Source organism: Dunckerocampus dactyliophorus, chromosome 14 (assembly GCF_027744805.1).
Source record: "Dunckerocampus dactyliophorus isolate RoL2022-P2 chromosome 14, RoL_Ddac_1.1, whole genome shotgun sequence".
Taxonomy (NCBI): domain Eukaryota; kingdom Metazoa; phylum Chordata; class Actinopteri; order Syngnathiformes; family Syngnathidae; genus Dunckerocampus; species Dunckerocampus dactyliophorus.
The window spans coordinates 11,324,226-11,339,117 of record NC_072832.1 but is presented as its reverse complement, the minus strand read 5'-3'; the positions used below and the strand labels follow the sequence as shown (position 1 = coordinate 11,339,117).

At 41.9% G+C, this 14,892-nt stretch overlaps 1 protein-coding gene across 2 annotated transcripts in view; it reads right to left on the bottom strand.

Moving 5' to 3' along the window:
* Positions 1 to 5,843: 5,843 nt before the first annotated feature.
* Positions 5,844 to 14,892, bottom strand: part of sptlc3 (serine palmitoyltransferase, long chain base subunit 3) — a 32,326-nt gene continuing 23,277 nt past the window's right edge. The window contains exons 10-12 of one of the 2 annotated variants that reach the window (XM_054798977.1): positions 13,702 to 13,837; positions 12,635 to 12,764; positions 5,844 to 12,518 (exon numbers count right to left, since the gene is read on the bottom strand). In XM_054798977.1, the coding sequence (XP_054654952.1) occupies positions 12,405 to 12,518; positions 12,635 to 12,764; positions 13,702 to 13,837 (380 nt within the window). In that variant the 3' untranslated portion in view covers positions 5,844 to 12,404. The remainder of the gene's footprint in view (positions 12,519 to 12,634; positions 12,765 to 13,701; positions 13,838 to 14,892) is intronic. The other variant, XM_054798976.1, reaches the window with a different exon arrangement.

Below are 14,892 nucleotides of genomic sequence, written 5' to 3'. Positions count from 1 at the left end.
TCTTAATCTTGTTATTTTCACCGTGAAAAATAACATTAAAAGGCATATTTCCTGTGTGCTCGAAAATCGAAATAGTTCTGGAGTGTAGTCTCTGGAGAAAAGGGAGGAAGTGACATCAGCCGAAGTCTCCGTTGACTATTATGGTTTCTGCAGTGTTGTGGTCCAGTTTTGGTTGCGTTTCTGTTGTTATACACATACAGTCGTCCCTCGTTTATCTCGGTTGATTGGTTCCAGACAGGACCACAATAAGTGAATTTCCACAAAGTAGGATTCAGTTTTAATAAATGGCATATTTTAGTAGTTACAGCATACAAAACCTGTTCATGGCCTTCTAAATACGGATTTTAACATTATTAGAGCCCTGTTGACATCATATAACACCCCTATAGGCACTTTCATACTCGCATCACCTAATATAGTAGACATGATAAGCAATAATAAGACATAAGAACTCACTGTTATCATTGGGAAAGTTGTGTTGTTGTTGTGGTATCTCGGAAATCGTATTTTATTTATTTTCATCCGACACTAGAAACGGCATAGTGCATGAAAAACAATGTTGCTGTCAATCATCGACCCATCTCAGGGACTAATAATAATAATTAGCATATCGCCAAAATATAATTAATATCCGATATGTGTATTTTATGAATTGAGTAATAATAGTGCTGCTCTTATAGTGTTGTGGACTGCAACCATTTCCTTGAGTTTACCCTCAAATTCATGTTTCTTGCGTAAAAAGCACAAAATATTTTGAATTCATTTCAAATTGTTTTCCACAGGCGATGTCTACAACACTCTGGCATGATGACATCTTCCGAGAGCAACCTGGGGTGACCCTGGTGGTCTGTGGAGACGCATTACTGTGCAGAGGAAGACGCCAGGGGTCGCCTCACAGGAGGTCCGAGCGCTCCCGCAGCACAAGGCTTGTGTCCCACGGAGGATGCCGTGACACTTCGCTTCAGCAAGACAAATGGTGAGTAATGTGATTAAGCCTTTCAGATACTTTTTTATTGTCCACTTCAAAGGACGGACCCCTGCGTCAAATTGTGCACCATGCAGGGATTCTCCCGCTCAGACACACGTGACACTTCCACGGGAAGGTTGATGGCTCTAATAGAATTTGCCATCTTTGAAGTTACATCATTTGCATTCAGGGTGGGCACAAGGGAAGACGATTCAATATCTTACAAGGTGCTGGTTGAAGAATCAAGTATAAGGAATGCAAATGAGAATGTATTATATTTATTATATATAGAGTGTGGGTTGTCATACTTACATGACTTTGTCTTTGTGTGTTTTATTAAGTATGACTGAGGCCACCTCCTACTTACAAATGTATAAAATTAAGATGAGTTGTCAAGTTTGGGCATGATTGCCAGGAATTAATGTGAGATGCACGATAACAATCCACAGCTAATATTAGATTCACTCACAGGCCACAACCGTAACCACATGGTTGAAAATAGCAAGGCACTCAGTCGTCTGCGATCCTCCGCCATGCACGCCCTAACTATCTGAAACGGGACCGTAATTGTGCACGTTTAATGTTACCCTCTTCCTGCATCTGACTGAATTTGAGGCATTCTCAAAATGTTCTCTCACATGAGCGAAACATTCCAGACTCTTATCTGCTCCTGCTTGGTCCATGTGCTACCTACCCCTAACGAAGTTTCATAGACTTAGGTTAAACAGTTTTTGCATCATTTTGCTAGCAAACACCAAAACTTTTTAATACAGCTTTATTGGATCTTGTTGGATTGTACTGATATACCCAATAAACTCTCTGAACTCCATGAGGCTGAATATCCGATCTTCAAGTGTCATATTGTTTATGTTAAGTACAGCGTTCCCTCACTCCATCGCAGTTCACCTTTTGCACCTTTTTTTGGTCCAATTTTAATTTTAGTGCTTTTTTGTGTGTGTGTATGAATGTTGTTACAGGCCAGCCTGGCCCTTTAATGACAGCTGCGACCTTGCATGATAGAAATGAACAGAATAACACGAAACAATTCACAAAGTCAGGAAAGTTATGCAGTGTTGTATGATGAAGTGATGGGAAAGCATGAGGAGTGCGAGCCAGCAGGGGCACCAGGCAGAAGGATCATGCAAAAGTGGCCACACCAGCACTTTCGTTGGCGAATCAGTCGGGGAAGATGGTGTCTATAGACCAGGGGTCACCAACGTTTTTCCTTGTGAGAGCTACTTTTACAAAATGAAAATGGCCAAGAGCTACTCATTTTTGTAACATTTATTTTCAGAGCTTATTTTAAACCCAAACAAAGCGAATATGCTTGTTTTACCAGAACATGAAATGCTGGTGTCCACAACTCACATTTTGTATTTCAGTTTGCATTTCTTTCTACTGTTCTTTCATTATTAACTGAAAACCTGAATGAAAAGCAGGCTTGCGGGCACCTCATGTGGTCGTGGGGGGCTACCTGGTGCCCGAGGGCACCACGTTGGTGACCCCTGCTGTAGAGGGACATTCAACAGCCACAGAATTTGACGTAATGTCTCATGCACATTTTGAAGAAATTTGATGATGATTATTACTAAATTATTTGTACTACAGTGTTCCCTCGCGGGTTCCCAAAATAGGCCGCAATCAGTGAAATCCGTGAAGTAGCCAGCTATTTATATTATCATATATGTTTTAAGGCTGTAGCACCCCTCCCCATACACTTTGTACACTTTTCTCAGGCATTAACATAAAGTGACTCCTGAGTATTTCGCTCCTCTGGCCGTGCCCCTTCGTCCTGGCGCCGTTCGACTGTAGCGTTTTTGCATCCTTGTTAAAACATGTTGCTCCTGTCGTCGTATTTTCCTCACACTCCTTCTGTTTCTTCTATTGCTGACAGTATTGGCGGTTAGCAAGCAGCTCACACGGTTAGCTAGTTTGGTAGCCATGACCACAACAAGACTGCACGAAGGAGACTGATTGACAATGGTCTGCAGCCAATCAGGACGCAGAAGACAATGGGTGGTGCAGACAGAAGAGAGTGAATAGCGAGAGACGCCTCTGCCTGTGCTAAAGCATCGAACTACAGCACTCAACTTCCCACAATGCAATTCTTCTTAATAACTGGCGAGATGAACAATTCTATGTGCTCGTGGTATCGCAACCGTGCAACACTCAGTCTATCCCTTAGAACCATGATTGGGGCCATGCTTGGCATATAGTTAAATTAAATAAATGTAAAGCAGGGGTCTCAAACACAGCCTGCAGGCTTGACATTACAGTTGAGTGTAAGTGCAGCCTTGAATCTCCACAAGAGCCAGTCAGAGGCACTTTAGCTTGCTTAAAGGAAGAGGCTCTTTTACTGGGTACGCCATAGCCAACACTAAACCTGAAGTGAGGCTGTCACAGTGACAAGGGAGAACAAGGAGGTCACTAGACAGAACACTTGCTACAAACAACAAATAGTAGCAGATGTACTGTAACAGGTAGGCACACTTTGGACACTCATGCGTGTTTTGCCAGGAATGCGAGGTGCTGCAAGGCAACGGAGGATTGTGTTCAAGCTGTATTCTAAGCTGTGGCTTGGTCAAAGGCTGGGTTGCATTGTGGAGGGTTTTTTTTTTTAACAGCTTTCAGACATGCATTGCTTTGCGGTACAAAGATGGCGTTCACTCCCGCTCACCTGCTCGGCGGATTCTTCACCCTTGTTCATGGCTTATATTTAATTGCCGAATAAATGCGTGATGCAAGAAACACTTATACGTGCACCCTTGCTGGCTACATATAGCGACACTGTCGATAAATTGTCAACACAGCTCTCTTCTATATATGAGATGTGTTATGAAATGGAACCGGTGATTGCCGGAACCGCTGATTAAGGGTGCAGACAAATCCGAACATCTCCGTAGGTTGAGCTGACAAATCTTAAGTAAATTTGATCAAATGTGGAATTACTACAGCTTCTGCTCGGACATTAACAAGTAGCAAACAGCTGTCCAGGAAAAAAACAGCCACACGTCACTCGCTGACGCTGACGCTGGGAACACCGAGGTAGGTTGGATTGCAAGGTGTGCCTAAAGCACTTAATGTGCGCTTCCAATAATGCCTCGCGCACTGTCACTTGCATATTACTGTATTATCATGCATAGTAGCGACGCCATAGTTCACATTCTGATTAGCTTCCGGATGCCCCGTTCTCGCGATACAGCTTTTCTCCAAATGAGAAATGTCGTCACCCCTGACAACCCCTACTTACAACCACTTTGAACAGCAAGTACACTAGTACAGGCTCACAATGTGGCTTTTAAGCTGTTGTCAGAATTGGGCCTATCAACGAATGTTTGCATTTATAATGAGCAGATAGACAAGGTGGGTACATAAATCTTACGTCATTTGTTGCCCTCAGCTTACTTCACTTTACCTTTCTGCAGCCTGCAGCACTGCACCAATCTTGTGTTGGAGTCTTATTTAGGCCAGACAGAGCAGAACTGTCTGAACCATGTAAATCTTCCCTTTGTCTGCTTCACTTCAAAAATCACTTGCCACAATTGAAAGATCTCCCTCCAAATGGAAAACAGAGAGCAGCGAGGAACACTTTGGCTGCTTTGGACAGTGATGGACATCAAAGCATGGCAGAGGATCCCCCTTTCAGAATAGCAGCTACATGCCATTCCAATAAGTGCAGCTTATTTGGATGTGCAGTTCAAACGACGGCTGCTGGTTGCAGGCTGCTCTCTGGGGCCTTGCCACTCAATGTCTGGCTGCACAGATGTTTCCAATGCCACTCAAGACCATTTGCCACTCGGACCAAACCAGAGGGCGGTTACTGCAGGGCAGTCTGGCTGCACACATAACTCACCTTAACTTGGAGTGAGCATGTAATATTGCAGAAACACGCACGTAGTATTCGATACTAATAATACTAATAAGAATCCCTAATAAAAACACGGGATACTGTTGTGGCCAAGATGAAACGCAACTCCGAACCCCCGACGTCACGTCCTGTTCGCCCCTCACTCAGCTCTCCTAAGGAACACATTTATAGCAACACACATGACCACGAGTCTGACTTATGTCTTAAATGGCGTATTTTCTCTTATTATATTCTACTATATCGGCTAATAAGAGGGGTGTTACAGTATTTCATGTCTAGAGGGCTCTAATAATGTCAACAACCGGATTTTGAAGGCCGTAAACCACTTTTCTATGTTGCGAAAATGTATAAAAAAGGAATCCTTCTTTGCGAGAATTCACTCATCACGATTGGGTCTGGAAACAATTAACCATAATAAACGAGGGATCACTGTACTAATGGATAACAGGTTTTGCATCCCCTCGTGGCCACGTAAAATCTTTACCAATGCCACAAGTGTTTTTTTGGGGGCATAAAATGACAGAAATAGGTGAGCTGCAAGCTTTTACGGTGTGTTTAACTTAAACTTTCAGTATCTTTGAGAAAAGTTTGAGTACTTTCAGTCCAAAATAAAACATGCAGCCTTTATAAAACAATGTTCAGTTTTGTCCGAGGAGCATTAATTTATGACAGTCAACATGGCAGTTGTAGTCATAGCTGCAGTAGTGAACAACTGCAGTGTTGCCTTAAACAGGAGCTGCATGATGCAGTTCAGTTCAAACCACTGCTATTGTTAAACACCATCCACTTGTAAAGGCGGATTTTTTAACACTTTATTGGATCTCATGAGATTATTCAGGTGTACTTGAGAGTGTGGTCAGTGAGCGTAGGCCAGACCAGCATAACTTCCACATTTACTATGGAGCAAAGCTTCAGATAGAGCATTCAGTATAACTTGGTTTCTTTCATGACAAGCTCGATTTATACTGGAGCTCCCTAAACAAATATGCATCCCCCCCACCCCGCACACCTTGCTTTGTACAAAAATGCTGCTGGTCCGTGCATGTTTCAGTTTGTCTTTCTGCATCATCACAATAGGCACTATTGTTTGAACACCCTACGTGTGCGATGGTCTGAGTCATTTCGGAAGAAGAATTCTCAAGTGTCCCTGCAGACTGCCCACCTTTCGCTATTGACATTTTAAAGGTCAATATGCCCCCAAAAAAGAGCAAGACCAGATATGATGTGGAAATATGAGGCCCCACTTATCCTCCTCCACATCTTTATGAAGCAGCACATTGACATGACGTCATACTTGCATTGTTTCAGGCCTGTATAGGAGCCAGATGGGAATATTTACTGACACAACAAAGTGATCCACGATAGAACGGCTTCAACAGGGGTTTAACAGCTTAAGTTTACAGCTTTTCTAACATGACTACACATACTGTCCTCTTTCATTTTGGAACGAATATGCATATTATCAATCCCAACTTGTAAAACACATGCACATCGTATACATATGTCCTCGTAAAGGATATGCGGACGCAACTACTTTGTCTTCTAAAAGACATGAATGTCACAGTACGTGTTGGAATTCATTTTTCCATCAATGAGCTGCAGAGTCCGGGTGTACGTCGCCTCTCGCTTGAAGTCAGCTTGGATAGGCTCCAGCATACCCCCGCGACCCTAGTAGGATAAGCAGCATAGAAGATGGATGGATGAACTGCAGCACTCATGCAGCCCACACCATAAAGCTACCACCACCAAAAGTTGTAAAATGACTACTCTCAGTATAGTCATCCCTCGTGATATCGCGGTTTGATTATTAACAAATGATTGCTGTTTCGTGGTTGACTATGGTCTATTATTAGTCCAAACATATTGAAATACAGTGATATGTAGTATTCTGGTCACTAGGCAACAGTAGTGACACAAAACAATTATTGAGACATTACCTTACATTACATTACCTTAACACTGCCTGAAGTCATGAAGTCCGACATGATAGTGTGAAAAAAAAAGTTCACCTCCCATTCCGTGTGGAAGTGATAAGTCTTTGGCTTCTTTAGAAGAAATATATTTGAGGCTAACTGGTTAGCTCGCTAGCCTTTTAGCCTGCTAGCTTGCCTCAAGCCCCTGCAGCGTAAGAGTTGTATTGTATTGTATTGCACTTTATTTATCCCACAGCAGGGGAATTCACTTGTTACAGCAGCAAGCAAGATACGCAAGTAAAGAATACACAGTGACACAGTTGCACAATGTGATGTAAACAATGAATAATAGGAGTGTAAAGGTGACTTCAGGCGTGCTATTGCATGTCTACAGGGCTCTAATAATGTTACAAACTGTAGGAAGTCATAAACAAGTTGTCTATGCTCTTAACTACGAAAATATTCCATTTATTAGCACTGAATCCTATACAGTATGGCGGAAATTTATCGCAGTCGGGTCTGGAGCCAATTAACCACTATAAATGACTATTCAAGTTTCATTTTTATCGTATTGTTCCTTGAGTAGATATGCCGCATATAAATGGTTGTGCTTCAACTTTCGTGGCTTCACTCTCACGTGTTTTCCTAATACATTCATTTAAAAAATCACATCGCGGTTCCTCCCTGTTTTGTGGTTGATAACAGCCTATTTAAATTTTTTTTTTAAGACATATTTAAGCAAATTGTACATATTTATGGCGTAAATTAAGCATATTTGCTTCATCTTCAGTACTGCAGAGCAGATCCTCATCATCATCTCAACCAGGTTGCAGTATTTTCACAGGCTAGTGATTGTGGAAGAACTGTGTGTGTGATTATGACGTGGTTGTTAGTCTTATACTGTTAGTGTGGAGTAAGAGTATCAAAAACAAACCGTAGACCAGAAGTATGCGTGTTTGTGCGTTACTGTTGCAAAACTCTTTGAAAAACGAATAAGGGACACGTTTTTGGCAGGCCCGGCGGACCCATTTGTCTTTTTTTTGTCTTATATTTGAGTGAGATGAACCTGAATTAATGTAATTTGATGTATGTTTTGCAATAATACTAATACACGGGAAACAAATTATTCTTTTTTTTGTGAAAATAACAAAATGAACAGAATAAAATAATCCACGAAATATCTAGCTTATAGAAATCTGTCCTTCTTAACCTAAAACAGTAAAAAATCTGTGTCCAGGTTTACGATAGTGTATGGGTCTCTAACCCTCTTTATCTTTAAAGCTACTATGACAAAATAGTTAGGAAAGATTAGCTATTTGTTTTATTTTTTTTAATGACTGGCAACATTTAATTGTCCTTTATTTATGAAGCAGATCTCCACTCAAAGTGTTGACACACAAGTAGTGTTTTGAGGACAAGAAGTTGTTAAATGACACCTTAAAAAAGTAGCACTACTATTGCTTAGCATGTATCACATTGCTTTTTCTTTTTTTAAAGACAAAATGCTAGCTAGTTGCCGCCAGTGCGAAGCTAAGCGACAGCCAGGCAAAGTGTGTAAATAAAGATGCCAGTACAGTCGAATGGCTATGAGTTTGATAGACGAGCGATCAGACAGCTGGTATCGATTGTCTTACCCTGTGACAAGCTGTCGTCAATAGAATCCAGTGGCACTTGACTAGCTTTGATTGTCAATAGTAATAATGGACGAAGTCCCTTGTCAGCTCAAAATGGGACACTTAATTTTGTTTGTAAATACGGGATGATTCCGTTTTTGAAGGGATGCTTGGCAACTCTGGTGTGCGTCTATATTTTCTCTTATGTCTACTATTGCGTAATACGTGCGTAAAGGTGACTATAGGGGTGTTGTTTCATGCAGAGGGTTCTTAATAGTGTTTAAAAAAATGCATTTAGAGGGTGGTAAACAGGTTTTCTATGCTGCAGCTATGAAAATGTTTCATTTATAAATAACGGTTGGGTCCGGTACCAATTGACTGCGTTTAACGAGGGACGACTACTGTCTTAGAATTCTTTTATACAAGGTGTGCATGTTGTAGTAACTTGCCGTACTGCTAATTTGGAGATGAATAACGTATCTCCTAATTGTACAAAGGACATGCATATCCTACAATTTCATCTTGTAAAGGATATATTATTGTCCATATATCACTACTGTATGGTTTACATTGGGGCTTTTAACTCTTATGTCCTCTCGCCAAGGATGTGCATATGTTAGTGCTTCGGGGTTTGCGTGTGACACGATCTGTTAAAGATACGCACATTGTTCATTGTGTAAAACACACACAAACATGGTGCTAGACCTGAGGTGATAGCAAACATGTATCAACTGAGGCCCATCCGACACGTGAAAAAACACATTTATCATCCATCTACAATCCAGCCAGTGTTAATCAAGTGATTACCCCATTGCAGGAGAATTCGGAGCTCATTGCGTTAATTGCCGGGTTAGGTTTGTGTTGGCTCAGGTGCTGCATACCCTGCATGCATACCTTCGCAACTGTTGCCGCGTCAAAGGGAACAAGCAGGTCTTTAAAACATAAAACAACAACGGAGTTGTGCTGAATATGAGCCTGTCTGGCCACAAAACAAGCCCCAACACTGTGCATCCTCCTCAGGGTTTGCAGGGACTGAATCACACATCCAAGAAGTCTTTGCTAAATGATCATCGACATTGAATGAAAGCGTGTGTTTGTGTCTATTTGGGAATGCAATGCACCTTTATAATTGGTCTCTTATCAGTTACCTGTAATATAAATCATCATTTTACTGTCTGGATAATAGCCAAAGAACAAGATGACAACCGACTTGTGAGCCCAAATTCTTTAATATAAAAGAAGTGAACACACAAAGCGACATCTCGATCTGCAACTTAAATAATTATTCAATTCTTGTTGACAAACTTGTAGAAATGGACTAACAAAGTTTGGCTGGTATAAAAAAGAGTGAGCATAAATATTTTGCAAACTTTCTCATATTAAAAAAGGAATAAAAAAAATGCAGATTCGCAACTTTGGCCGCCTTGCACTTGGAACATGGGTGGCACCCTGCAAGTCTAGACCCTGTCTCGTGAAACACATACGCTCTTATTTGAATCTGCATCTCACCGCGCACGTCTCACGTCTCACATCTCGCACGCCAACTGTAGTGTTTGTACATTTATGAACGTGAAATTGACGCCCAATATTTCAACTGCATTTGTAACACCCACTTGTTGATACCTGAATCCTCTTTTATCGTATATTATATGCTTTCATTTCTTATTTCATCTTTTAAATCATTCAGTACGTCACCCAGGCACAGCATTAGGTGCGCCAGCGTAATTCATTTAACAGTTCACATTGCAAACTAAAGTACAACCACGGCAATAAAAAGATTTGTTCAAGTACAAACTGCAGTTCTGCTTGTGAATACTTACAGATGCTGCCTTGGAGCCAAAACGAAAAAGAGGACTGTAAGGTATGGTTGATGGATACATCACAGCATATCATAGCACTTCCAGAAAAACATACAAATACGCCATAGAAGACATCAGAATAATCTGATTGGGTGCTTAGTAAAAACAGTCTTCCAGCGATGCCATGACATCACTTTGAGCAACTAGTTACAAAAGGTGCCGCAAGGCATGCTGGGAGTGCATGCTGTGCGGCACGTGCTTTTATAGTAGTTCCCTTATGTGTGTTTACATAGCTGTTGCATGTTGTGCTGTCATTTTACGTTCGCACCGTGATTGTAGTAAATGTTCGGTCTAGTAACCCCCCTGATCATTTCGTTGTGTAACGAGCTCGCCTCGAGTTCAGTGCCGCCTATTACTTGCCCGATTAAATAGCCTCTTTAAGCAAGCTACAGTGCCTCAGGCCATTTCTGCAGGGTGCACAGTCTGTGTCTATATGTGACCTGTGATTGGCTGGTGACCACTTCAGGGTGTGTCCTGCCTCTCACCCTTTCACTCTGGTATACATTTATTATAAATATATACACAGTGGTGTGAAAATGTGTTTGCCTCCTTCCTGATTTTTTTTATTTTTTTGCATGTTTGAGACACTTAAATGTTTCAGATCATCAAACAAATTGAAATAGTAGTCAATGACAACACAACTGAACACAAAATGTAGTTTTTAAATGAAACTTTTTATTATTAAGGGAGAAAAAAACCCTACATGGCCCTGTGTGAAAAAGTGCCCCCCCACTCCCTCTGGAAAAGTTTATAAAGCCATTTCTAAAGCTTTGGGACTCCATCGAACCACAGTGAGAGCCATTATCCACAAATGGCGAAAACCTTCCACTCAAAAGCACAGCGATGACTCATCCAAGAGGTCACAAAAGACCCCCCAACAACATCCAAAGAACTGCAGGCCTCACTTGCCTCAGTTAAAGTCAGTGTTGATGACTCCACCGTAAGAAAGGTGGAGCAAAAATGGCCTGCATGGCAGACGTATCTCCTAATTGACGAAAACCACTGCTGAATAAAAAGAACATTAAGGCTTGTCTCAATTTTGCCAGAAAACATCTATAGTATCCCCAAAACTTTCAGGAAAATACTCTGTGCTGTGTGTGTGTCCCATTACTTCTGGTGTAAAAGTAATGTCACATTTCAGAAAAAGAACATCATACCAGCAGTAAAATATGGTGGTGGTAGTGTGATGGTCTGGGGCTGTTTTGCTGCTTCAGGACCTGGAAGACTTGCTGTGATAAATGGAACCATGAATTCTGCTGTCTTCCAAAAAGCCCTGAAGGAGAATGTCCGGCCATCTATTTGTGACCTCAAGCTGAAACCAACTTGGGTTCTGCAGCAGGACAATGATCCAAAACACACCAGCAAGTCCACCTCTGAATGGCTGCAGAAAAACAAAATGAAGACTTTGGAGTCCTGACCGGAATCCTATTGATATGATGTGACATGATCTTAAAAAGGCGCTTCATGCTGGAAAACCCTCCAATGTGGCTGAATTACAACAATTCTGCAAAGATGAGTGGGCCAAAATTCCTCCACAGCGCTGTAACAGACTCATTGCGAGTTATCGCAAACGCTTGATTGCAGTTGTTGCTTTTAAGGGTGGCCCAACCAGTTATTAGGTTTAGGGGGCAGTCACTTTTTCACACATGGCCATGTGGGTTTGGATTTTTTTCTCCCTTCATAATAAAACGTTTCATTAAAAAAGTGCATTTTTTTGTTCAGTTGTGTTGTCAAGTGTGACAAACATGCAAAGAAAATAACAAATAAGGACGGGAGCAAACACTTCACACCACTGTGTACAGTATATATATACTGTACATACATATATATATATATAGTATATTTTGTGAAGATATAGCATTTAATAGCTTTGAAGCACTTTGTGAAATAACATTCACATGGGTCTCCCAGCAATTAAAATAGATATTGTTCAACAATACTGTTAATACAGCTCTTACGTTGGATCTAATGAGAGTGTGCAGGTGTACCGAGTGTTGTGCCTGGTGACTTTACCTGGCCTTCTTTCAGTGAATGTACAATTTCAATTTCAATTTCAACAAAACATCGAGTATTTGGCATCTTTTCTCCATTAAATCTGTGCGCTTTTGTGGTCTGAACACTTGTGCGTTATGGTTCTGTGTACTTAGATTTTGACGCAGTGAAGCCAAGAGGTCAAGTGTCATCTTAGCTGTCTGGCTCTAAGTCCGTCCCATCATAGAGGTCAGACTGGAGGGGTTGTTTCTGTCGTGAGAATTTCAGACCTAGAGAGTCTCCCACCTGGTTCAGGTGGTGCAGCACCTGAGGACAAAGCAAGGGTCTCATAGTGTCTGTGTGATTAAAGGTCCGCTGTGATGCAGAATAAACGTTTTAATGATGTATATAACAGTAATACTGTACAATAAAACACACTGTACCTCATCCAGCATGTCTCTGGTGTGGGCTGCAGACATACAAAAGCGAGCTCTGGCTTCTGTAATCGGCGTGGCGGGGAATCCGACCACGACCACTGCAATTTTCCTTTCAAGCATCTCTCGAGCAAAAGCTCTGGTCAGAGAAAGAAAAAAATATTTGTTACATATTCTGGTTTACTCCCAAAAAGATAAAAACTACAGTACATGCACTCTAAGGACTTGCGTCAATGTAAAAGCTTATGAAGGGATGAGTTTGCATTGTGCGAAGCAGTTTTTAGGGTCTCTCGCACTAGTGGAACCACCTTTTGGTCAGTTTGTTTAAATTGCTCCATGTTTTATTACCTCAGCCGAGGGGGTCATGCTTTTGTTGTTGTTTATTTGCTTTCTTAGCACAATTACACAAAACCTACTGACAGTTTTTACTACATTTTGTGGAAAGGAATGCTACAGATTTTAGTGCAGATACTGACAAAAGGTGTAGGTTTTTATCCATTTTTCTTCATTCTCATGCATCTTCATGACAAAATCCGGGTCGCGGCAGGAGGTGGATATCTATAAAGGTGCTGATCCACATTGTTGATCCATGGTGGAGGTTTGCCATTCTAGTCATTACACGTCTTTCGCATGTCTTTTGGGATCTCTGCGTCTAAACAGAAACCCGTCCTGCCCTGTTCTGTGATCATGCAGCAACTCTTTCTCAGGGTTCGTGCACGTCAACATGCACTAGAAGACACATTATACCTGAATGGGTTCTGCATAATAGCTACCTGATGTTTTCTCCTCAGTAGTCACAGATACGAGTCGACCCAAACGGTCCACACCAGTGATTCATGGAAACTTTTAAATGTGGGCCGTGGCAGCCGTTCAAATCACTTCAACATGAAACACGCTGATGTGGCTGAAAATTGCTCGTGACAACAAACAACACTGACATGAGCATTTAATGCTTCAAAAAGGGTCCATGCACAGTTCATCTGACAAGATGCGTACTGCAGCCTGAAGGAGGCTTGTCTACGTGAACAGTATGTGGTTGTTTCAGTGTGGTGCTTGGACAACTGGAGCATCCTTACACCACTTTGCCCGGCATGTAGAGGAGGATGGGGACCACGGGGGAGTCGTCGTTGCCGTAGATGATGAAGCCCATCTCCTTCACTCTGGCCCGGAAGTATCGAGTGTTCTGCGCCAGCTGGCGGATTCGTCTAATACCTTCGGTTCAAACAGGGACACGAGCGAGGGGTTATGATTTGATTGATGTTGAAATGATTTTCACACAGTTCAAGGAAGAATTCATCTAATTTTTAGTGCAATTGCAAATGTTCACTTGGTGCCGTTACACTCCGCTTGCATTGGAGCCAAATTCCCACCAGATCAAATGGTGAAAAAAGCTTGACGTGATATTATCAGCAGATATCGGCATAAAAATGGCATCAGTATAATGTTTTCTTGATAATGATATCAGCACGAGAGTGATGATGTATTCCACACAGCAGCAAGCTGTCTCGGTAAATTTGCGGTTTTCCTTGAATACTTCTAAACTAATATGTTTCATTTATTTGTGGCCTACTGAATGAGCACAGTTTATAGTTCCACTGCTTGTATTATTTTTTTAAGCTTGCGCTTAACTTTCTTATACGGATTAGCCCAAAGATGTGTTCACTGTACCCCGCCCTTGCAGGGACACTGTCAGCTGTCAGTGGTTACTAATGCAATTTGAGTTATTGTCTTATTACGTGAGTCCTACACCTCCATCTGGGCCTGAGCAGCCTCCGCTATGAAGTTGATGGTGATTACAACTCAGTTGCAGCAGCAGATGGTTCAGTTTTGTCCACAGACGGGCACGCTGTGTGCACTCGCATTCTGCCAGACCGAGAGACCTTGCAGATCGGACGGATTTTTACACAAAATGCACAAACACATTTAATGCTTTAAGTGCCACAGGTATTTCAGGTAGTGAATTAAGAACAAATAAAATCCAGCGGGGGCGCCCTCTTTGCCCAAAATCCGCCCCTCCTTTCACCGCCCTTGGTCTTAACGAGTCAGCTGGCCCAGCTCAATCTTGGAGCGCGGCTACGTTTGCCTCTGATTACCTGGGAGCACGTTGCAAGAGATGGAAGAGAACATTTGAAATCTCCTAATCTTAGATGAGGGGAAAGCCCATAACATGCAGGCATGAGCCCAGATGCACAGGCCACGGATTGTAGATTGCAGGACACAGAAGGAAAATGAGGAGTGGGGGTTCAAGCAAGGTCAATAATCTGATG